The sequence below is a fragment of the Narcine bancroftii genome, chromosome 3 (assembly GCF_036971445.1).
Source record: "Narcine bancroftii isolate sNarBan1 chromosome 3, sNarBan1.hap1, whole genome shotgun sequence".
In the NCBI taxonomy this organism is placed as follows: Eukaryota; Metazoa; Chordata; class Chondrichthyes; order Torpediniformes; family Narcinidae; genus Narcine; species Narcine bancroftii.
Window position 1 is genome coordinate 504,600 of NC_091471.1, and position 24,492 is coordinate 529,091.

The 24,492-nt window shown below is 47.2% G+C and overlaps 1 protein-coding gene across 4 annotated transcripts in view; it reads right to left on the reverse strand.

Moving 5' to 3' along the window:
• Positions 1-24,492, reverse strand: part of LOC138756910 (zinc finger protein 623-like) — a 93,440-nt gene that overhangs the window by 48,684 nt on the left and 20,264 nt on the right. The window contains exons 4-7 of one of the 4 annotated variants that reach the window (XR_011353232.1): positions 11,621-11,724; positions 5,096-5,335; positions 3,345-3,521; positions 650-1,197 (exon numbers count right to left, since the gene is read on the reverse strand). Coding sequence is in view for 1 of the 4 variants with exons in the window: in XM_069923314.1 (XP_069779415.1) it covers positions 2,022-3,356 (1,335 nt within the window). In the remaining 3 variants the exon portion in view is untranslated. Of the gene's footprint in view, positions 1-649; positions 1,198-2,021; positions 3,522-5,095; positions 5,336-6,050; positions 6,518-8,416; positions 8,527-11,620; positions 11,725-24,492 lie in introns of those variants that run through there. The other 3 variants (XR_011353233.1, XM_069923314.1, XR_011353231.1) reach the window with 3 other exon arrangements.

Below are 24,492 nucleotides of genomic sequence, written 5' to 3' on the forward strand. Positions count from 1 at the left end.
TCTATTTCAGCTACCTCAAATGGAGGAACTAACCTCACTGACCAGAAACCTCTCCTCCTGACTGGCACATGGGTTTTGAGCTTCTCCCTCTCCTTGGGTTAGGGTCTACCTCAATTTAACTAGTTCTAGCTATGTTTCCGTTCTTTCTCTCTCTCCTCCATTTCTGCCTGTCTTACTGCTTCCTGTCCGGCTTTCCTTTTTGCCTCTCTTTTTTCCTCTAACTCTAGTTTTCTCAAAGACAACTTTACTTCCTCTGAAGTTTTCTCCTTTGGAAACTGTTCTAATGCAGCTTCTTCAAATACCCCCTTTCCTACATAGTGCTTAACAATCTTTCGGGCAATTTTCTTTTTTTTCATCCCAGTTCTTACTGTAAGAAGTTTTAACTTGCCAGCTATAACCATCAGTTCTGATTTTTTAGCCATTTTTAAATTAACCACTGAAGGGTGAGCAGGGTTTTTCTGCTGGTGATTTATACACTTACCGTTTATTTTTAATTTCAAGCTGGAGGTTGAGTCAAACTCAGACGACTGATAACTAAGCACAAGTCAATCGCCATAAAGCTTCCAAATTGGTTTGATCCCGGATGATTCCCCCAAATTATGTTACAAGATCAAACCAGCAACCACAAAGAAGGCAGATCACACAGGGGTAAAGATGAACAATTACTTTATTAACAAAAAATTCATCTTCAAACTTCAGTTCAAAATCCCCCCCAATTATAACAATGCCCACTTGTTACTATGCAAATTTCTACAACCGTGTAAAACTAATAAATTCCCCAGGCTAAATATAACATATGTAATTAAAGCCAAAGTTATATTTCCAACCAGCCCACAGAAAAACTTAGACACAAAACACATAAGACTCACAAAACTTCAATCTCAAATGAAGCAAAGATCATAAACAAAATTCAGTTTGTTTGGTAAACTGAAGCCAAAAGATCTTTGAGAGAGAAAGAGCACAAAATTTGAAGTTGTCTTATGTTGCTCGCAGAGAGAGGAACAACTATGTTAGTCTTCGAAACCCAGATGACCTTTTGCCTTCCTTCAAATTACCACTTCAAATCCACAAAAACATTAGACCTCATCTCTGTCCAAGTGGTTATGGCTTCGGACAGTCTGAGCCCATGTCACTCAAGGGAAAGCTTGCTTGACTGAACAGCTGCCAGCAAAATGCTGGGTATCCACACCCATTGTCCTGGAATCAATTAAGAATCTGCTTCAGTTCCATTATGTCCTGTTTTTCAGCCACGGTGACTCTAAAATGTCCTCTCTGTCTGAATGCAAACCGTGTGCATCTTCTGTAAATGTGTGTGACCCTAAACTCCAATCTACCATTTATCTGGTAGATTTTACTTTTTTTATACAATATATACAAACAAATATGGCAGAAACAACATGTTGATTATGTTCTCAGGCCAGAGAACTGAAAGAACCCTTCTTCCCACACAGAGATTAGGTGAACGGTCTCTCCCCAGTGTGAAATTGCTGATAGGTCCGCAGGCCCAAGGGCTGATTGAATCCAATCCCACACAGGGCGAAGGTGAATGAGCTCTCCATGGTGTGAACCCACTGGTGTGCCTCAAGGCCAGAGGACTGAGAGTATTGCTGTTCGCACAGAAATCAGGTGAACAGTTTCTCCCCAGTGTGAATGCTCAGGTGCCGCAGAAGGTACGAGGACCGAGTGAATCTGATCCCACATACTGAGCAGGTGAACGGTCTCTCCCCGGTGTGAATTCTTTGCTGACCCTCTAGAGTGGAAGACTGGGCAAACCCCTTCCCACACTTGCTGCAAGAGAATGGTTTCCCTCTGGTGTGAACCCGCTGGTGTACCTGCATGCCCAAGGGCCGAGAGAACCCCTTTCCACACAGAGATCATGTGAATAATTTCTCCCCAGTGTGAACTCTCTGGTGCCTCAGAAGATACGATGACCGGATGAATGCGATCCCACACACTGAGCAGGTGAATGGTCTCTCCCCGGTGTGAATTCTTCGGTGGCTCTCCAGAGAGGAGGAATCAGCGAATCCCTTCCCACACTTGCTGCAAGAGAATGGTCTCTCCCCAGTGTGAACTCTCTGGTGCCTCAGCAGGTTGGAGGAGTGAGAAAACTCCTTCCCACACAAGGAGCAGGTGAATGGTTTCTCCCTGGTGTGAATTCTCTGGTGCTTCAGCAGGTCTGAGGATCGAGAGGCACCCTTCCCACACAGTGAGCATGTAAACTGTTTCTCCCCAGTGTGAACCCGCTGGTGGTCCTGCAGGCTGGAGGGCCGAGAGAACCCCTTCCCGCACAGTGAGCATGTAAATGGTTTCTCCCCAGTGTGAACCCACTGATGGTCCTGCAGGTTGGAGGGCCGAGAGAATCCCTTCCCGCACAGTGAACAGGTGAACGGTTTCTCCCCAGTGTGAACTCGTTGATGTGCCTGCAGGTTGGAAGGCTGAGAGAACCCCTTCCCACACAGGGAACAAGTGAATGGTTTCTCCCCAGTGTGAACTCTCTGGTGCCTCCGCAGATCGGAGGGCTGAGAGAACCCCTTCCCACACAGGGAGCAGGTGAATGGTTTCTCTCCAGTGTGAACTCTCTGGTGCCTCAGCAGGTCAGAGGGCTGAGAGAACCCCTTCCCGCACAGGGAGCAGGTGAACGGTTTCTCCCCAGTGTGAACTCTCTGATGCCTCAGCAGCGTGGTGGAGTGAGAGAACCCCTTCCCACACAGGGAGCAAGTGAATGGTTTCTCCCCGGTGTGAATTCTCTGGTGTTGCAGCAGGAAGGAGGATCGAGAGAACCCCTTCCCACACACACAGCATTTAAAGCCTCTCTCCCCGAAGTGAATATTTTGGTGCTGAAGGAGGCTGGAGGACTGGGTGAATGGACTCTCCCCAGGGGGAACACACCCCTTCCCACACACATGACAGGTGAATGGACCCTTCCCAGGGGGTACACACCCCTTCCCACACACGCGACAGGTGAACAGACCCTCCCCAGGGAAAACACACCCCTTCCCACACACGTGACAGGTGAACGGACCCTCCCCAGGGGGTACACACACTTTCCCACACACGTGACAGGTGAATGGACTCTCCCCAGGGGGAATGCACCCGTGTCCCTCCAGATCCTTGGAGGGAAAGCTCTTCCCACAGTCAGAGCAGGGGGATGGGCTCTCCCTCGTGGGGACACACTGGTGTTGCCGCATTGCGTCAGTGTTGGCGAATCCCTCCCCACATTCGGAACAGGGGAACGGTGGGTTCCCAGGGTGAGCGCAGGGATGTGATTCCAGCAAGTCCACAGGAAGCCCCTCCTCACCACACACTTCACTTTGGAGTGTTTTATCTGCCATATCACTAGTCACCTGACCCTCCATGTCGACCAATCAGCTGAAGTCCAGTACACGCACACAGCGGGTGTAGGAATTCTCCATGCAGTGATCTCTGTGCTCCTAATTCACTGAGAAATCCCAGCAGAGGATCAGACCACAACGTGGCATTGTCTGAAGCGTCCTGCCTGGAAACACGCTGCTTTCTTAACCCTGTGGAGAGAAGATGGTGGAGTGAGAGGGAGCAAGGCATTCTCTGCAGCCAATGTTCCAGGACGACACCCTGGAGACATGGCCAGTAATATGACAAACCGTGGAGTGTCCTGAACTGTGAGGAGGATCAGTACGGACATGTAGACACATGTGGGTGAAATTTAGCACGTGTTGATGGAAAGGAGAGGAAGCAACAAACACTGGAGACCAAGCAACACATTATGAACCCAGGATTTACTGTTCTATGGGCCTATTTCTGTGAACAACACTTTAGTAAACGTGTAACGATGAGAGACGTAGCAGGAAATATTTCACATTTTTAAGCAGAAGGCTCATGTTTGGGAGGTCGATAACTGCATTATTACCCAGAATCCTTATTGGTCCAGAAACTGCTCTGAGAAAAGAGCCTCAACAACACACATGTAAACTGTATCCCCACATCAACTTCCCACTGTGATGTCAAAAGGATGAACAACTTCCAACCAATTGGAACCACCCGACCCACCCACAGTCACATTCGGGACCTGTCACTCAATCACTACCACCCCACATGACAACGTCCAAGAGTCAATCACATTCGCTCCCAACTGCACACGGGGATCCCCGAGCAGCAATGGTTCCTTTGAAAAGATGCTGCTGGTGGCAGGAATTCAGCACATCCAAGAGCTGAGTAAGGTCAGATGCCGGATAATGGGGTGGGTGATGGGCAAGGAACAAGGAGAGTACACAGGCCTGGATGCTGGCACCTCCGGATACAAAGTGGAATCTCTCTTCCCATTTCCGTCTCCTTTCCCCCAGCTCTGCTTCCACACTCCAATCTCCTTTCCACATCAATCATAACCTTTTCTTGCCTACCCACCCATCCATATCCAATTGTCACCTTTGTCTGTCCGACGATGCAAATAACCAGTGGAAAACATTCAGCAAAACATTCAACAAAAGACAAAGCAACGAGCCTTTTATGGTTCTTAGACACAAGTTCTGATAACTTCCCAAAATAAATTTACCTCTGGAGTGATGATTGTTCACACTGGAAGCACGTTTACACTGACTTCCTCTGTTGTGTGATGCTGGAGGGTTGACATCAACTAGGATGTGCAACTTATGTCAATGTACAGTATCACTACATCAATGTTGTCAGCGACATCAATGTCAAATGTAACCTGGGATCCACTAAACACACTCATTTTGCCACATTTAATCCTAGTATGTTGACTTATATTCAGCAAATGATTGCCTCTCATTCACCAGAAGTTTGCAGAGTAGTGAGAGAGGTTGGTCACAGGAACAAATGTTTGTCTATTTGCAATCAGGAGCCTAATGTTATTTTAAGTTCCGTACCAGAATGGGATCACAAAAGTATGCAAGTTAGAGATGAAAATAATTAGAGGAGGCCAAAGATTTGGTGCAGTAATAGTTTGAATTTCCTTCCCATGAATAGTTGGGCATGGGGGAAGAGGGCATGAATTAAACCACACCCGACTGAACCATAAATTTAAATTATGCTGAATGCAATGCGTCCGCTATCCCCCCGCCATGTTTGCTTTAGATATTGAAATCAATCTGATAATCACCAATGGATTTGCTTTTGAAAATTCATTTGGGACCAGTGAGTTTGTTTTGCGGTTTTGATCCAACGACTTGTCTGAATCCTCTCAGTGAGACACAGGCTGTGGGGAGGTTGGTGATGACGCATGATGGGCTGAACGTTGTCATCGTGCATCCTCAGGTAAATCATATTCATTGGCGTATTGTTGTGGACAGCTTGCAGTTCAATTCAGACTGCAGATGGTCCGCAAACATTTCTAGGGCTCCTGCGGGAAAAATGTTGGGATGGAAATGAGCTAATAATTTCCCATGTGGCCTTTTTACATAACCTGCTATGTGGTAAATTTGCACAAATTTCCCACTTCTCAGTCTGTTAACAAGAAAATCTGCAGATGCTGGAGTGGAGGGCAGGAGGAACTCAGCAGGTCACGCAGCATCCATAGGAAGTAAAAGGTAAACAATGTTAGGGGCCTGAGCCCCCCGTCACGAATCAGGTAAACCCCTGAATAAAGAGGTGGGGGGAGGAACCCAGGATAGAACATTAGAGGATGTACGTGGAGGGGGAGAAGCTGAGAAGGGATGGGGCGAGGATAGGACCGAGAAGGGGATGCTCTGACAGGAAACGGAGAGAAGGGGCTGGGGATGTAGGGAAGGAGATGGAGGAGGAGGGCAAGAGAGAATGTTCCGGAATGTTGGTTCCCTTTACTCCCTATGGATGCGTGAGTTTCTCCAGCACGTCCGTGTATTTGCTGCAGTTGCTTGTGTTTCTCTGATTGACACCAGCTCACACGCTGTTGGACGCTGCATCTGCCAATCCGCTCACAGGTGGGACTAACAGCCGTGGGAGGCACTGATTGGCCGGTGGGCAGTGTTCTCTGTGACGCCATTTCCTGATGGACAACGCACATCAAAGGGAGAAGAGACAACATAAAATAAAGTTACACATCCCAGCAGGAATTGGGAGGCACACAAACGAATGAGTTAAGTTTAACACAAAATTTATTAACAAACGAACAATAATAGAATTAACTCAATAAATCCAACACCAGATCACCAGTCTTATTGGCCACTCTATATACTTCCATACTTATATACAGCGATTGTGGAAAAAACCCAGACCATTACAGTCCAGGCTGTAATGCCCCAAAAATCACCAACATTTCCAAAAATTAACCACAAAACCAAAAACCCTCATGTCAGTCTTGTCAAGTCTGTCAGGGGAACACAAGGCTGCCTTGGGGTTTGAATGGGCTACCACTTCCTTTATCCAGGAATTTCCACAATGACTTCCTGGTCACGAGATGGGGTTCACACCTCCGAAGCCAACTTAAGGGTTCGCAGGTGACCTTCTGGCACACGAGTCCTCTTCTTCGGACACCTTTCTTGAGTGACCATCCAAAGTCCTCCTTAGGGTTCAGTCATACCCTTCTGGCACATGAGTCCTCTTCCTTGAAAGAGGTCAGGAGAGACACTAGTTAGTCCTGCACACTCCACCAATGAACCTCTCCAGAATGATCCTCTGGGTTTTTTAAGCTGCCCAGCGCTGCCTCCAGCTCTCTCCATTGGTGGGGAGGTTAGCAGCTGCAGGCTCACTCTCCTGCAAGCCCACCGACTTCCAGCGTGTGGTTCCTGCACTTTGACAGCTGTCAATGTCCACTAGTGGTAGCCCAGCGCTTCTACAGCTGTCAAACCCCCCCACCGCCACCACTTTCAGTCCTCTGACAGTTGTCAACATCCTCTAGTGGTAGCTCAACCGTTGTGCCAGCGCCAGCACAGGGGAACCAAGAAGGGGGCTGTTCTCCTAGCTCTAGCATGGGGGGGGGGGGGTGGGGGGAAGAGAGAGAAAGAGAGAGATGCTAGTGCGACTCGGGTGGGTAAGAAGGGGGAGGGAGATGGCAGTATTACTTGGGTGAACTTAAAGGGATCGAAATCAAAATGATTCTGAAATCCAGAAGATTCTGAACAACGGCAGGTGTCCAGACCCGAAAATCCAAAATAAGGTTAGGCACCTGTAGAATAGTCTTGCCTGATATGGGGGATGTAGCAAAACTTCAGGGGGATGCACCTGCTCATTTGATTAAGCTCTGGAAACAGCAGGGGTGCGTCAGAGATCCAGAAACTGAATGATGGACCAGCCCTGCTGGACAAGTCTGTGTACCTGATGCATTTTTACTTGTGTTGCTTAACTATATACACACTGTGACCCACCTTGCTAAGGAGGAAATGGTGAAAATAGTGCTAGACATGGTGGCTCCATCATTTAAATGCTGAAATACAGACAAGTGGGGTACCACAGGGCTCCGTGCTGGAGCCACAGTTGATTACATATCAACAACTTAGATGTGGGGATAGCAGTATCTCAAAATTTGCAGATGACAAGAAGTTGGGTAGCGAGGTTGGCTGTGTTGATGATGCTATGAGGGTGCGAAGTGATTTGGACAAATTAGGCGAGTGGGCCAAGATGTGGCAGATGCAATATAATGTGGATAAATGCAAAGTTATCCACTTTAGAGGTAAGAACAGGAAAGAGGACTATTATCTAAATGGTATGTGTTTAGGAAAAGGGGAGATGCAGAGAGACTTGGGTGTTGCTGAGCATCAGTCGTTGAAAGTGGGCATGCAGGTGCAGCAGGCGGTGAGGAAGGCGGATGCTATGTTGGCGTTCATAGTGAGAGGATTTGAGTCCAGGAGTACAGAGATCCTGCTACAGCTGTACAGGGCCTCGGTGAGACCACATCTGGAGTACTGTGTGCAGTTTTGGTCTCCTTATCTGAGGAAGGACATCCTCGCCATGGAGGGGGTGCAGAGAAGGTTCACTAGAATGATACCGGGGATGGAAGGACTTGCATATAAAGAAAGGTTGGATAGACTAGGCTTGTATTCTCTGGAATATAGAAGATTGAGGGGGGATCTTATAAAATTCTTAAACCAGAGCTGGTTCAGTTTAAGGATAAGGGGGAAGCTTTTTAGAACTGAAATGAGAAAAATTTTGTTTTCTCAGAGGGTGGTGGATCTGTGGAATTCTTTGGCACAGGAAGTAGTTGAGGCTGGTTCCTTGTCAATATTTAAGAGTAGGTTAGATTTGGCCCTTGTGTCTAAGGGGATCAAGGGATATGGGGAGAAGGCAGGAACCGTGTACTGATCAGCCATGATCATATTGAATGGTGGTGTAGGCTTGAAGGGCCAAATGGCCGTCTCCTGCACCTATTTTTCTATGTTTCTAAAAGCATCTGAGTGTACTATTTGTCAGAAAAATAACCCTGGTAAAGCTGTTAAATATATGCTGGGAAAGTCACAACTGCCTACCAGCCCATTTGAATGCGCTCAGATTGATTTTATTGAATTACCTGGAGTACATAACGATATATATTGTCTGGTGATACTTGATCATTTCAGTAGATGGATAGAGGGTATCCCTGCTCCAAATGCCATAGCTGGAACAACAGGAGGTGGTATTCTGCAAGAAATAATACCGAGGTTCTGGTTGCCAACCATTATCAGTTCTGATAATGGGCCGCATTTTACAGCTAAAGTAAATGAAGAGTATGCAGACATCTCAGGATCAAACTGCAGTTTCACTGAGCCCACCACCCACAGGCAGCAGGGATGGTAGAAACGTAAATGCGACTTTATAAAATAAACTTGCTAAACGAGCTGAGGAGATAGGATTGAATTGCTTAAAGGTTCTCCCCCTGGCTCTCTTTGCAATGAGAACGACATCTCACAGTGGTACAGGATTAACACCAGCTGAAGTTTTATTTGGGAAACCATTACATACCCCTTGGGCAGCTGCTAAAAGTATGGAAGCTTGTCTGGATTTACATCCCCTGAGTGAAAAGATGATTAGCTATGTTCGACAACTCACTGAGATTCTTGAGACTGTATATTTACAGGTTCGGAATGCTCAAAGGAAGGAAGTCCAACTGGAAACAGGATTGATCAGGAATTGGGGGCAGAAGTTGGCTCCTAAGTGGAAGGGTCCATTTCAGGTATTACTTACCATACCCACAGTGGTAAAGGTCGAAGGGCAATCCCGGTAGATACACTTTAAGGACTGTAAGAGGATTGGTGAGAGAAGGGAGAACTCGTGATGTCACTGAAACCAGAGTCGTTCATAAACAGGACACTTTAGCCCCGCTAAAGGCAGAACTGCTGAAATAAACACCGTCCACACCAAGCAAATAAACCAGTAACTGCCATTTATTCAATCCACGCGAGTTCCATTTTAGGGGAGGCAACAGGCACACGGGAGTCATGTCATAACGCTGCCGTGAGGCCTGGCCGTTCCCATGGCAACACGCTCCTGCCGCCTGGAACTACTGCGCAGTGGGAGGGGGGAAGTCCCTGTGCCTTGCCGCGCTGGCTGTTCACTACGGCGATTCAGCCCATTATGTGTAGGGTTTACCTGGCCTGCTACACCACCCCCCCCACCCCCCAGAATTGTAGTCTATTTGGGTAAGGTTTGGGATATTGTCTTTGGGCAGGTGACCCCCCCCCCCTTGCGCCTTAATATAGGGGCAGGGAAAGGCTCTGAACAATCCAAGTGTGCTTTCTTGAGGTGGTCGACTGTAAACATGTCATGCCTGCCTCCCATGTCTAGAGTATATACAACCCCCTCCCTTCTCAGTACCTTGACAGCCCTTTCACAAAGACAAAGTCCACGCCTTTGAGTTCTTGTGGGACATGGCTGGTTGGCGTCCCGTGTGTGGTGGTTGGCTGTGGACGTGGGTAGGCGGTGTGGATCCTCAGCTTCTGTAGGATATCCAGGGCATTTGCCTGGGATGGAGAGCGGTGCACCGTAGACCATTTCCGCCAATGAAGTGGGGAGGCCCTCTTTAGGTTCTGTGTGGATGCCCAGCAGGACCCATGGAAGTTCATCCATCCAGATGGACCCATGCAGCAGTGATCTGAGGGCTGCTTTTAGATGGCAGTGAAAGAGCACTACCAGCCCTTTGGATTGAGGGTGGTAGGCAGTTGTGTGGTGTAGCTGGCTGCCGCAGAATTTGGCCATGGTCACCCAGAGGGAAGAGGTAAACTGGACTCCCTGGTCCAAAGTTGTGTGTGAAGGGACTCCAAAATGGGCAACCCACTGTGAGGTAAAGGCTCTTACACAGGTCTCTATGTTGCAGGCTGGCATGGGCACTGCCTCTGGCCACCGTATAAAGTGATTGACCATGGTGAAAAATTAACTCATCCCCGACTGATGGGAAGGGGTCCTAAAATGTCCATGTGCATATGGTCGAACCTGCCTTCTGCAGGTGGGAAATGTTACACTGGGCCTTTAGTGTGCCAATGGGCTTTGGCTCACTGGCATCCTTCAAGGTTTTTGCCCAAAAGGGAAACTTTGCATCAAATCCCATGCCACACGAACCTGTCAGAAATGAGGCAGACTGTTGGAAGTTTGACAGAGTCCATGCTCTTCATTGAATACCCACTGTCTACAGGTTGTGGGCAGGATTGACCTGGGGTGTTGGGCCTCCTGGGTCCAGCGCAAACTCCTCAAGTTGTAAGCTGGTGATGGCGGTGCGGTATCCCTGTGCGTCGGCATCTTCAGCCTGGTCCCTGGCAAGATGAGCTGTGTCTCAATGACCGTTGACCTGGACAGTGCATCAGCTACCACGTTGGACTTCCCTGCGACATGGCGAATGTCCGTTGTACATTTGGGGATGTAAACAGCCGCAGGAGATCTATTGGAGATCCGCTTGGGCTATGGACGAGTCAACAGGATTCATCTTACTGTGTGTTGTGGGTTCTAAAGATGTTAGAACCTGTTCAGGGTCACCACTGTATCAGTGCTAAAGGCAGAGCTGCTGAAATAAACGCTGTCCACACCAAGCAAGTAAACCAGTGATTGCCATTTATTCAAACCTTGCGTGTTCCTTTTCAGGGGAGGTGACGGGCTCATGGGAGTCATGTCATAATGCTGCTGTGAGGCTTGGCTGTTCCCCTGGCAACACGCTCCTGCAGCCTGGAACTTCTGCGCGGTAGGGGGAAAGCCCCTGTGCCCTTCCGTGCTGGCTGTTCGCTACGGCAATTCAGCCCATCGTGTGCGGGGTTGACCCAGCCTGCTACAACACCATGGACATTGCATATATTGATTCTGGGATTTTTTTTTGACATACTTGGTAATAGGGAATGAGGGGGGCCCTTCGCATGACCACACATATTTTCGTACATCTCTCCTACGTGTTAAGACCATGGGAGTGTCTCAGTGTTGGGTTTGTACCCAGTTACCATCCCGCAGTGGTCAGGGAGTTCCTATGATAGCAATCCCATTTAATCAAACAGAGCACCAAACTTGGAGGTGACACAATAATCAGACAGGAAAGAGAGTAAAAACACCCAATAGTGTAGACCTGCCAGCCACCTGTTTAATAATTGGTACACGCCTGAATATAACTTGTCCATTACACCTTCCTACATTAGGTTGAACAAGTTGACTAAGGGTGGGATGTGCACGTGCGGAGGGAATAAAACATCGACAGAGATTAATCATGGTACGAATGTCACTTCTCAGTTTGAGAGAAACCCCCAGGCCTCATGCCCAATACCTCCTCAGCACTTGCGTGTTCTGAATGGAACCTTCCTCGGTGATGGAACCCCTGGTGGTCCCTGCCATCCATCACTTCAGGGAAACAGCTGATCACCCAATAAACTGGACAAAAATGAAATGAGTTATTTCAGGAACGAAACAATACTTTATGATCCTTTTCCCTAATTATGGGGTTGAGAAAGCTGCCCGGGAGTTCATCAATATGGCCAGTGTGTGATATGTTTTGATGGAAAGGAGGAGAGGAAGGAACTTATGATGAACCCAGGATTTACTGTTATATGGCTTCTAGTTTTGCAAACCACATTTTAGTAAAACCCTGATGATCTGAGAGAGAGCACAGGAATTATTTCAGACTTTTAACCAGAATGCTCATGGCAGCTTTTGTTTCTGAGATCAATGACTGCAGTATCACTCAGAATTCTCAATGGTCCAGAAATCACTCTGTCCAATGAGCCTCATTAATACACAGATAGACCTGCCATTGTGACGTCAAAAGGTTTAGACCAAGACGTTGGTGGGAAGGGAATTCTTTCCCATATTTGGGTAGTTAGGTTTTTGAGAGTTTTTCTTTTGTGGGTTCTTTTCTATGCCTCATGGACAGAAGCTACACTAATACCCTGATTGGCCAGAGGTAATCGGGTTCAGGACAAAGAGAGGCATCTCCAGGATGGAGCAGGTCTTTATGATTCTGTTCCCCTGGAATGGTATGAGAAAGGCATCCAACTCAGCAATGGGGGGTGATTGGCTAAGGGACCCCCAAGGCTGGGAAGGTAGTTTCTCAGCTGTCAGCAGAGATGGTTGCCATCTGTACTGTGACAATGGACCCTGATTTTATTCCGGTAGGTCATGGGGAGACCTGTAAGATTATAGGTCAAGACAACTGTATGTCAAGCTAGGACAATTATCACTGAATGGGTGAACCTCATGCAAAAGGAGGGATACAGGGCTTACGTATAATTGGTGTGAAATGCCTGACTGCTGCACTTGTCCCTTTGCACAAAGCTTTGGCACTGGGGGAAAAACTTACTATGCTCCCAGCTCCCCTTGTAGATTTCCTGTTTTAACGCTGTCCAAGTTTTCTCCACAGACCTTTTGGTTTATTATAGTCATGATAAACAAGGTCGGGGGGTGGAGGGAGATGTAGAAATGTAGAGGGTTGTATTCATCAGATAAGTGGACAAAGTTGTATTTATAAGATAGCTATAAAAATCATTTAGAAGAAAACCAGCACAAGTTTTACTCAGTCAGAAGCTTCCAGAGAACAGGTTACAAGTTTAAAGCTAACAAACCTCCCAGACAGGAATCAATTTTCAGCAGCTGGGGGCGAGGGCAGAAATGCAGCAGGGAAAATGTTACGAGCCCAGAGGACCCCAAAACCCAGCAGCAATAGATATTCACCAAGACAAATGGTTACTGAAACAAAAGTTGCCTTTAATTATCTTTAAACATGAAAATAGAATCACTCTTTAACTTATCTCTATTCACTTTACTAACCTAACTTGACCCCCTTCTAATTCCAAGTGTACGTGTATGTAAGTTCATAAAAATTCTTTGGTTCACAGTCCAATCTCACTTCTCATTCCTCCAAGTTCACTGGTTGCAGCCAGTTCTTATACTGTGCACAGAATATAACATGTATAAAGTTCACCAGGCTTTGGTGCTTGAAAGGTAAATGGTTACCACTCAGGAAGGTTCTTGTCGGATTTCAGAGAGATTTGTTGTTCCAGGTCATCCACAACTGATGTACTTCCATCATCCACTTCAGTGTCTTGTTGATAAAACTTGCCCCCTCAGGGTTCTCCAGATGATAACCTCTTTCTTTCAGGTCATCACAGAGTTCCTTCTTGTTTCACTTATTCCAAGTGAAACATTAGACAGCCTGTCCTCTTGCATGAACCACAAGGGCTTTGACGAGGCCATCTTAAAAATGGGGCTTTCCACAAGCTTGCCAGTTTGTCCCAGCTGCTTCTGCTGGCTGTAACACTGTAGAAGAAGTTTTGACTCTCTCTGCTTGCAAAACCAAATGACTCTCTAAAAACAGCAAGTTCTCTTCCAGCCAGTCATCTGTGGCTCCAAAAGATCTTTCATCTGTTGCCTTTTGTAAACAACAGTCTATTAGTGAAGTCTCTTGAGCACACTCCAAAGCTCTTGCAAAAGCTGTGGAGCCAATGTGTCTAGGATTTGCAGAGCTCCAGTATTTCAAATAAGATCTGTTTTAATGTGTTTGTATGTAATCTACTCTAACAAACCTTTCCCAATTTATCTCCCAAAAACATATCTACATATTCACTTTATGGTTGTAGGGGTGGTGTGAGCGGAGGCCAGAGAGGTCGTGCTGGTGGGTTCAAGTTGTCAATTGACTGGACAATACACAGATGAGGTTGCTGACGAGGGCTTCTGATGCACCTCCTTTGCCGGGGCCACTTGTCTTCCTGTCCGTCCAGGTACTGCGCACAGGTCTATTGGGGGTTCACATGCAGGAGGAGCACTTCCTTGACTAGCGGGTCTGCCTTATGGGACCTAACGTGTCTGCCGAGTTCCCCACAACAACCTCCTAGGGAAGTAATTATCTCTACTTCATTCTGCCCTCAGTGTGTTTCACCCACACACCTCGCACAGTCAGTGAACACCAAACAGAGTAATTATCCAGAGAAGAGGCAAGAGTTAAATTGCCTTTTTTACTGAAAGTCCTATTCTCTGCCTTTTGAACTGCAAACTGGATCGTAAACCAATGAAGCTCTGCTCCAATGCTCGATCATGTGGCTCCTACACAACAAATAACAACCAACACTGCCAGAATTCCCCAGATGAGCAGTTAAAACTAATATAAACTGCTCACATCACTTATGCATATTAATGTGCTTAATATAGACAGAACTTCACAAAATAAATGAACTTACAAGCAAACCCTTCCTCAGACACACAGCGTTGAAGTGTTCCAACACGTCTGCCCTAACACGCTGTCGTAGAACATGGTAGTGCAGGTGACCTCACGACACAGTACAGGCTGGCCCATCTGTGATCCTGTGACACCTCCATAACTCCTACCTACAAGTTTCCCAATAAACACTGATGGCCCTAGTTTCCTACTTTCATGCCAACCTTGGATCCAGGCCAGAAGCATGCAAAGACATGCCTGATGCTTCAGGTTATTAAAACCGTCAATCACGTTATTGATCACGATATAATTTAATAACCTGATTACTTACCATGGACAAGGCAATCTGAGTGGAGAAGCTGGAGTCCGACCCCAGGTACCTAGAGGCCTCCGTCGTTTGATATGAGGCTCATTGCTAAAAGGCCTACATGAGACGCCACACGATCTCCTCAGATGTAGACAAGTACGATCTGCTCTTTTCATCAGTGGGCCACTGAGCTTATCAAATAATACGGGGCTTGGAAAAGTATGATGAGTTAATGGCCCTATTGCAGCAGCAATAGACAGTGCTCCTGAAAACTCTACATATGCACAACACCTGCTGGTTACCTGGCACCAGGCCTCCAGTGAGTCTATTGATCTCTTGGTGAGGCCCAAGAGGGAGCTTGGATGAGCCTGTGGGTGCGTAGATATGACTGCATTGGTCTATCAAGAGGAGCACATCCATGTCCTTCAAGTCAAAATGGATGCCTGTCTCCCAATGGCAAGAGGTGTTTCTGGAAGCGCTACATGCCACCAGGTCTCTGCTGTGTACACCTATGAACACCACCCCGAAGAAACTGTTTTGCTTCCCTAGGAGGTTGTTGTCGGGAACCATGCTGTCGGTCTGACTGACGATCCCAGGGCCAGTGCTACCCGGCAGACACGTTAGGACTCACAAGGTAGACCCGCTGGTCAAGGAAGTGCATCTCCTGCATGTGAACCCCCAATATACCCGTGTACAGTACCTGGATGGGCAGGAAGACAAGGGGCCCTAGCACAGGAGATGCACCAGAAGCCCTTGTCAGCAACCAGCCAGTACCATGTATTGTCCAGTCAATTGACCACTTGACCCACCACCATGACCCCTCTGGCCTCCACCCACACCACCCACCCCTACAACCACAAACTGAACTCCCAACACCCCCACACCCCCTGGAACCCATTCAGACTAACACAGTACAGCCCCATGACATTCTGCCATCCATACAGATCAGGGTCCCTCAGGAACCAACAAGAAAGCAAACAGTGCTGTGGTGATCACAGTCGCAGATAAAGCTACCATCCAGCTGAATCTGTAAACTATGAAAGACTGCATAACTGATAATGACGGCTGCAGTCCCTCTTCACCCCACCAGTCATTCGAAAAAGGGGTGAATGAAGTGGAACATGGTAGAGCAGGAGGTGACCTCATACCCTGTACAGGCTGGCCTGTCTCCAACTCTGTGACTCCTCCCCGCAAGGTTCCCAATAAAGGTTGATAGTCCAAGACTCCTCCTTCAATACCAGCCTTGGATCAGGGCAAGTAGCAGGTAAAGAAGTACCTGACATTTCAGGTTATTAAAACCTTTAATCACTAGCTTTGAGTCTGGTTGTGGTTATTGATCGAACTACAACGTGACCACAACTGACCAATGAGATGAATTCTCAACATGAACTGCGCATACACCAGGCAGCCAGCAGGTGGTGCTGAGAACCACCAGTGAGAACCACATGTCTATGACATCACCTCATCCCTGATCTCTCCCCAGATCAACCAACGCAAACTAGATAACCTCCCACTGTCACCCTCTCACCCTGAATCAACAGAGATTCCCCACCTCCTCTATCTTCCTGCCTGTCCTTCAAATTACCTTATATTTAATTCCCAATAATTTCCAACTACTTTTGTGTTATGGCCAATACTAACTCACTCCCCTTTGGACTGATTTGTGCCAATGGTTTATTCACCTGGTTTCCAGTGCCCTGGACATTCCGATAAAGTGCCCTCACACTCGGTGACTTTTTCAATCAAATTGCAATGTGGCCTTTTTAGTCTATTGTGTTGAATTCTTTTCTGTCCTCCATTTTTACTTTTCTACCATGTCTTTCATGAAAGTCATTGTCGTAGGTGCCTTTGTAGAACCCAGTGATCAGAGCCCATTCCCTGATAGCCCTGGTTCCTCGTTCTTGTGCGCTCCACTCTGCCTGGCACTGCAGATCCCATTCTAAAAGGGGGGACGTGGCCTGGACCACCACTCTCACACAGTCCCAGAGGAATGCACCCTGGCCAGCCACTTCTGACAACAGCCGCAGGTTGTTTCCCAGGATGCCCACTTCCCAATGGGACAGATTCACTCTACCAGTCTGTTCCAATGGGGAGGTAGAGGAGGGTCAGGGTGCCACGAGTTTCCCCAAAAAGCTGACTGGGCTGGGGAAAATCGCTATAGATGACAGCCGGGAGAGTCCCTGGCCACATGGCTGCCTTGGCTCATGCACACAAACAAGGGACACACAATACACTTACATTGGACACCACTAACAATTGGCACTCACTACTATCACAGACAATTAAAAAGTTAAAAGATGCAACAAACAATACCTGCCACCATCGATCTGGGCAGGTACAGCACCCTGATTAGTCAGGGAAAATACTGTCAGTGATGGTCTCAACTGTGGTGGTATGTTATTACACCACTAGGTCACCAGGTGGCTCACCTGGTGTGTGATTTGATGCTAGTAGCCATCAATTTAATAGACTAATACATATCCAGAATGGATGCCTCACCAGCTCTCGACTCAGCCGAGTCCTGACTCAGGGACCCAGGAACAGAGATGGGCCCCACGCATGTGCAGCCAGAAACGAATCAGACGGAGAGCTGCAAGATCAGGATCGAGAGAGAGACACTCATCCAATGGTCGTGGTGGACTACAGAAGGGGAAGAAGCACCCCGGAGCAGGTAATGAATGGCCGAGAGCCCTGCCTGTTAACTAACTCACTGAGACCACGACCGGCCGTACAGCCCACAGGGTTCCTGGTGTACAACCAAGAGTTGCGCCAAATGCAGGTGGAAGGTGTGTGGAAAGTTGCGATTTACTGGCAGGACTGTGGGGACGGACTACTACCCTAGAGCCACCCCCAACCGTCCCCAGATCAGGACCAGTATGCACCCCTTCCCCTCCCAGCTACTGAACCACAGGCTGAGGTTCAGCGAAGTACTGAGGACCAACAGGCTAGAGCTGGATCCCAGAACCCCCGGAGCGAGCATGCACTTTGGCCGGTGGCAGAGATGCTTTTTAAATTATGCGGGGATGGAAGGAGTGTCAGAGGAGAAGATGCTGATGCTATGTTAGCTCTGCTGGGGGATCACCCGTACTCGTTAATACAGAACACTAAGTCATATCAAGAAATGATGAACACTCTGCAGAGACACAATAATAGAGGGCACAGAGAGCTGCACTCCAGGCATCGGCTTGTGACCATGTCGCAGCAGGCAGGGGAGTCTGTTAGACTTCATACTCATGCTGAAAGATTTAGCGAGGGCCCGTACTTTTAAAGCAGTATCAGCCCAAGAGTATGAGAATGACCTGGTAAGGGACAGAATTGTGACCAGTGTCAGATCGATGAAAATAAGGCTGCTGGAAAAGAGGATAGTTAGGCTTGAAGAGGCAGAAACTATTGCGGAAACTCTCGGAGGGAACTAGAGGAGTACTCAAAACTGGACTGGTTAGCCCCTTACAGGGAGAGATACACAGGAGATCAAGGGCAGCAGCCCCACTGGAGCACTCCAAGTGCCTTTTCTGCGGGCAGCTAAAGCATCCCAGAGCTCACTGCATGGCTAGGGAGAAGGACTGTTCGAGGTGTGGAAAGAAGGGGCATTATGCGAAAGTCTGCAGAAGCCTCAAGGGTCCCGCCAAAGCCCTCTCTCATGCAAATGAGAGGCGGGAAAGTTCTTTCCTTCCCCCACAGGCAAGCAGAAGCAGAGTGCCATGAGCTGTTGGCCATCTTGGGAAAGGGACGCTGGACAGAGGACATCGCAACTGCGTGACGAATACGATGCCGAATGCTACTATGACCAAGATGCAGACTCCTACCAAAATGGAGGACATGCCATGCTGGCCTCACTGGACGCGACCGTTCGTATTAAGATTAACTGGTCCACTGCAAATTGTTTAGTGGATAGTGGGAGTATGGAGAGTTTCATAGAACAAGGGCTAGTAGAGCGCCTTGCGTTAAAAATGTACCTGAGTGATCACCAAATCTTATTGGCATCTAACAAACATGTAACGAAGGTCAAACATTTCTGCAGGGTCACACTGGAGATACAGGGTATGGAGTATGAGGGCTTTAAGTTGCTGGTGTTCCTGTGCCTCTGTGCGCCAGTACTGCTGGGGCTGGACTTTCAGTGCCAGCTGAAAAGCATCGCAATAGTGCGTGACGGCCCGCTCCCCCCCCAACTACTCCTTAGAAATGGCCAACACTGTAACCTTATGGCCCTGAATATAGAACCATCCCCGTTATTCACAAACCTCATTCCCGACTGCACCCCAGTGGCCACTAAGAGCAGGAGGTACAGCCCAAAAGACAGGGAGTTCATTAGAACAGAAGTCCACAGACTCCTGCAGGAGGTCATTATAGAGAAGAGCTCCAGCCCCTGGAGAGCACAAGTTGTTGTAGTGAAGTCTGGGGAAAAGAGGCACATGTCTGTGGACGATAGTCAGACGATCAATAAATTTATGCAGCTGGATGCCTACCCGCTTCCACGTATTACGGACATGGTAAACAGCATTGCCCAGTACAAAGTGTTCTCCACCATTGATCTCAAGGCTACGTACCACCAGTTGCCCATTAAGGAGAGTGACCAGATATACACGCCATTCGAGGTGGATGGCAGGCTGTACCAGTTCCTCTGCCTCCCCTTTGGCATCACCAAAGGGGTATCCCTGTTCCAGCGGGAGATGAACTATATAGTGGATGAGTACCACTTACAGGCGGTGTTCCCAAACCTGGACAATGTTACATAGAAAATAGGTGTAGGAGTAGGCCATTTGGACCTTCAAGCCTACACCGCTGTTCATTATGATCATGGCAGATCAGTACCCTATTCTTGCCTTCTCCCCATACCCACTAATCCCCTTAGCCACAAGGGCCAAATCTAACCTACACTTAAATATTGACAGGGAACCAGCCTCAACTACTTCCTGTGGCAAAGAATTTCCACATATTTACCACTCTCAAAGAGAAGAAATTTTTCCTCATCTCAGTCCTAAAAAATTCCCCCTTATCCTTAAACTATGGTCCTTGGTCCTGGATTTTACTAGCATTGGAAACAACCTTCCTGCATCTAGTCTGTCTAAACCCTTAAGAATTTGATAAGTTTCTATAAGATCCCCCCTCAATCTTCTAAATTCCAGAGAATACAACCCTAGTCTATCCAACTTTTCTTCATATGCGAGTCCCTCCATCCCCAGTATCAGCCTAGTGAACCTTCTCTGCACCCCCTCCAAGGCAAGGATGTCCTTCCTCAGATAAGGAGACCAAAACTGCACACAGCACTCCAGATGTGGTCTCACCGAGGCTGTAGCAGGATCTCTGTACTCCTGGACTCAAATCCTCTCACTATGAACACCAACATAGCATCCGCCTTCCTCACCGCCTGCTGCACCTGCACACCCACTTTCAACGACTGATGCACAGCAACACCCAAGTCTCTCTGCATCTCCCCTTTTCCTGAACAGATACCATTTAAATAATAATCCTCTTTCTTGTTCTTACCTCCAAAGTGGATAACCTCGTATTTATCCACATTAAACTGCATCTGCCATATCCTGGCCCACTCGCCTAACTTGTCCAAATCACCCTGCACTCTCCTAGCATCCTCCACACAAGTAACCCTGCCACCCACATCAAAGTCGTTGATATATTTTCTTTGGCTTGGCTTCGCGAACGAAGATTTATGGAGGGGTAAATGTCCACGTCAGCTGCAGGCTCGTTTGTGGCTGACAAGTCTGATGTGGGACAGGCAGACACAGTTGCAGCGGTTGCAGGGGAAAATTGGTTGGTTGGGGTTGGGTGTTGGGTTTTTCCTCCTTTGTCTTTTGTCAGTGAGGTGGGCTCTGCGGTCTTCTTCAAAGGAGGTTGCTGTCCGCCAAACTGTGAGGCGCCAAGATGCACGGTTTGAGGCGATATCAGCCCACTGGCGGTGGTCAATGTGGCAGGCACCAAGAGATTTCTTTAGGCAGTCCTTGTACCTCTTCTTTAGTGCACCTCTGACACGATGGCCAGTGGAGAGCTCGCCATATAACACGATCTTGGGAAGGCGATGGTCCTCCATTCTGGAGACGTGACCTACCCAGCGCAGTTGGATCTTCAACAGCGTGGATTCGATGCTGTCGGCCTCAGCCATCTCGAGTACTTCGATGTTAGGGATGAAGTCACTCCAATGAATGTTGAGGATGGAGCGGAGACAATGCTGGTGAAAGCGTTCTAGGAGCCGTAGGTGATGCCGGTAGAGGACCCATGATTCGGAGCCGAACAGGAATGTGGGTATGACAACGGCTCTGTATACGCTTATCTTTGTGAGGTTTTTCAGTTGGTTGTTTTTCTAGACTCTTTTGTGTAGTCTTCCAAAGGCGCTATTTGCCTTGGCGAGTCTGTTGTCTATCTCGTTGTCGATCCTTGCATCCGATGAAATGGTGCAGCCAAGATAGGTAAACTGGTTGACCGTTTTGAGTTTTGTGTGCCCGATGGAGATGTGGGGGGGCTGGTAGTCATGGTGGGGAGCTGGCACGAGTCACTGGCTGCCATTCTGAAAAGAACCCATTTATTCCTACTCTTTGCTTCCAGTCCCTCAACCAATTCTCTATCAGGGAGAAAATAAATCCAAAGGATTTCTACAAATATGTAAATAGCAAAAGGGAAGTGAGATACAAAATTGGTCCAATAGAGAATCAGAAAGGACAAATGTGTGTGGAGCCAAAAGAGATGAGGGAGGTCTTGAACAATTATTTTCCTCAGTATTTATGTGCAAGGTAAAGGAAGGAAAGGAGGTATATAAGGAGACTATATAAGAAAGAGGTAGTACTGGAGCTTTTGAAACATATAAAGGTGGATAAGTCTCCAGGTCCTGACAGGATTTTCCCCAGGACCTTGAGAGAAGTTAGTGAGGAAATAGCGGAGGCTCTGGCAGTGATTTTTCAAATGTCATTAGAGATGGGAATAGTGCCAGAGGATTGGAGTGTTGCGCATGTGGTTCCTTTGTTTAAAAAGGGTTCGAGGAGCAAGTCTAGCATTTATCAGCCTGTAAGTTTGATGTCTGTGGTAGGTAAATTGATGGAAAGCATTCTTAGAGATAGTATATGTAAGTATTTGGAGGGACAGGGTCTGATCAGGGACACTCAACACGGATTTGTGCGTGGAAGGTCATGTTTGACCAATCTTGTTGAATTTTTTGAAGAGGGGACGAGGAATGTTGATGAGGGTAGAGCAGTGGATGTTGTCTATATGGACTTCAGTAAGGCCTTTGATAAGGTTGCGCATGGGAGGTTAGTTGGGAAGGCTAAGTCCTTGGGTATTAATTTGGAGATCGTCAAATGTGCAGATGATACTAAAATAGGGGGAATTGTGGATGATGAAGAGGGTTTTCAAAGATTGCAGAGGGATTTAAACTGCTTAGAGTAGTGGGCAGAAAGATGGCAGATGGAGTTTAATGCTGATAAGTGTGAGGTGCTTCATTTTGGAAAGAATAATCAAAGCAAGACATATGTGGTAAATGGGAGGGCGTTGAAGAACGCAGTGGAGCAGAAAGATCTAGGAATAACGGTGCATTGTTCGCTGTAGGTAGGAGCTCATGTGGATAGGGTGGTGAAGAAGGCCTTTAGTATGCTTGCCTATATAAATCAGTGCATAGAATATAGGAGTTGGGAAGTAATGATGAAACTGTACAAGGCATTGGTGAGGCCAGATTTAGAGTACTGTGTGCAGTTCTGGTCACTGATTTATAGGAAGGATATTAACAAGATAGAGAGTGCAGAGAAGATTTACAAAAATGTTGCCTGGGTTTCAGCATCTGGAATACAAGGAAAGATTGAGCAAATTAGGTCTTTATTCCTTGGAATGTAGATGGTTGAGAGGGGATTTGATAGAGATGTTTAAGATAATGAGAGGGACAGATAGAGTTGATGTGGAAAGGCTTTTCCCATTGAGAGGAGAGATGGATACAAGAGGTCATGGGTTGAGAGTTGACGGGCAAAGGTTTAACATGGAAACATAGAAAATAGGTGTAGCAGGAGGCCATTTGGCCCTTCAAGCCTACACCGCCATTCATTTTGATCATGGCTGATCATCCACTCAGTACCCTGTTCCAGCTCTCTCTCCATACCCCCTGATCCCCCTAGTCACAAGTACTAAATCTAACTCTCTCTTAAATATAGCTATGGAACCAGCCTCACTCACTTCCTGTGGCAGAGAATTCCATAAATTCACCACCCTCTGAGTGAAAAAAATTCTTCCTCATCTCAGTTCTAAAGGTCTTCCCCTTTATCGTTAAACTGTGACCCCTAGTTCTAGACTTGCTCAACATTGGGAACAATCTTCCTGCATCCAGCCTGTCAATTCCCTTAAGAATTTTGAACATTTCTATTAAATCTCCTCTTAATCGTCTAAACTCCAGCGAGTACATTCCCAGTCGTTCTAGCCTTTCTTCATATGCAAGTCCCGCCATCCCTGGTATCAATCTGGTCAACATTTTCTGCACTCTCTCCATGGCAATGATGTCCTTCCTCAGATAAGGAGACCAAAACTGAACACAATACTCCAGGTGAGGTCACACCAAGGCCCTGTACAACTGCATCAATACCTCCCTGCTCCTGAACGCGAATCCTCTTGATATGAACGCCAACATACCATTCGCCTTTTTAACTGCTTGCTGCACCTGCCTGCCCAATTTTAATGACTGATGCACAGTGACATGACACCCAGGTTTCTTTGCATCTCCCCTTTTCCTTTTTGGATACCATTAAGATAGTACTCAGCTCTCCCATTCTTTCCTCCAAAGTGGACAACCACACACTTATCCACATTATATTGCATCTGCTATGCATTTGCCCACTCACCCAACCTGTCCAAGTCACCCTGCACACTCTTAACAGCCTCTACACAGCTTACAATCCCACCCAGCTTCGTGTCGTCTGCAAACTTGGAAATTCTGTTTTCTATTCCCTCATCTAAATCGTTAATATATATCGTAAATAACTGGGGTCCGAGCACTGAGCCTTGTGGGACCCCACTAGTAACTGACTGCCATTCTGAAAAGTACCTGTTTATTCCTACTCTTTGCTTCCTATCTGTCAGCCAATTCTCTATCCACATTAATACCATATCCCCTATACCGTGTGCCTTAAGTTTGTATAGTAATCTCCTGTGTGGGACCTTATCAAAAGCCTTCTGAAAATCCAAGTAAACCACATCTACTGGTTCTCCCCTATCCACTCTACTAGTTACATCCTCAAAAAATTCAATAAGATTAGTCAGACACGATTTTCCCTTCATAAAACCATGCTGCTCTGACCAATGAATTCACCACTTTCCAGATGTGTCGCAATCACATCTTTAATAACTGACTCTAACATTTTCCCCACTACCGATGTCAAGCTAACCGGTCTATAATTCCCTGATTTCTCTTTCCCTCCCTTTTTAAAAAGTGGAGTTACATTAGCCACCCTCCAGTCCTCAGGAACTACTCCAAAATCTAAAGAGTTTTGAAATATTATCAACAATGCATCCACTATTTCATGGGTTACTTCCTTTAGCACTCTGGGATATCTGGGCCTGGGGACTTGTCTGCCTTTAATCCCTTCAATTTATCCAACACAATCTCATAACTTATACTTATTTTCCCCAGTCTTTCCATCACATTAGCCCCATGGTCCCCTATTTTTTCCTGAAGATTATACATATTTTCCCTAGTGAAGAC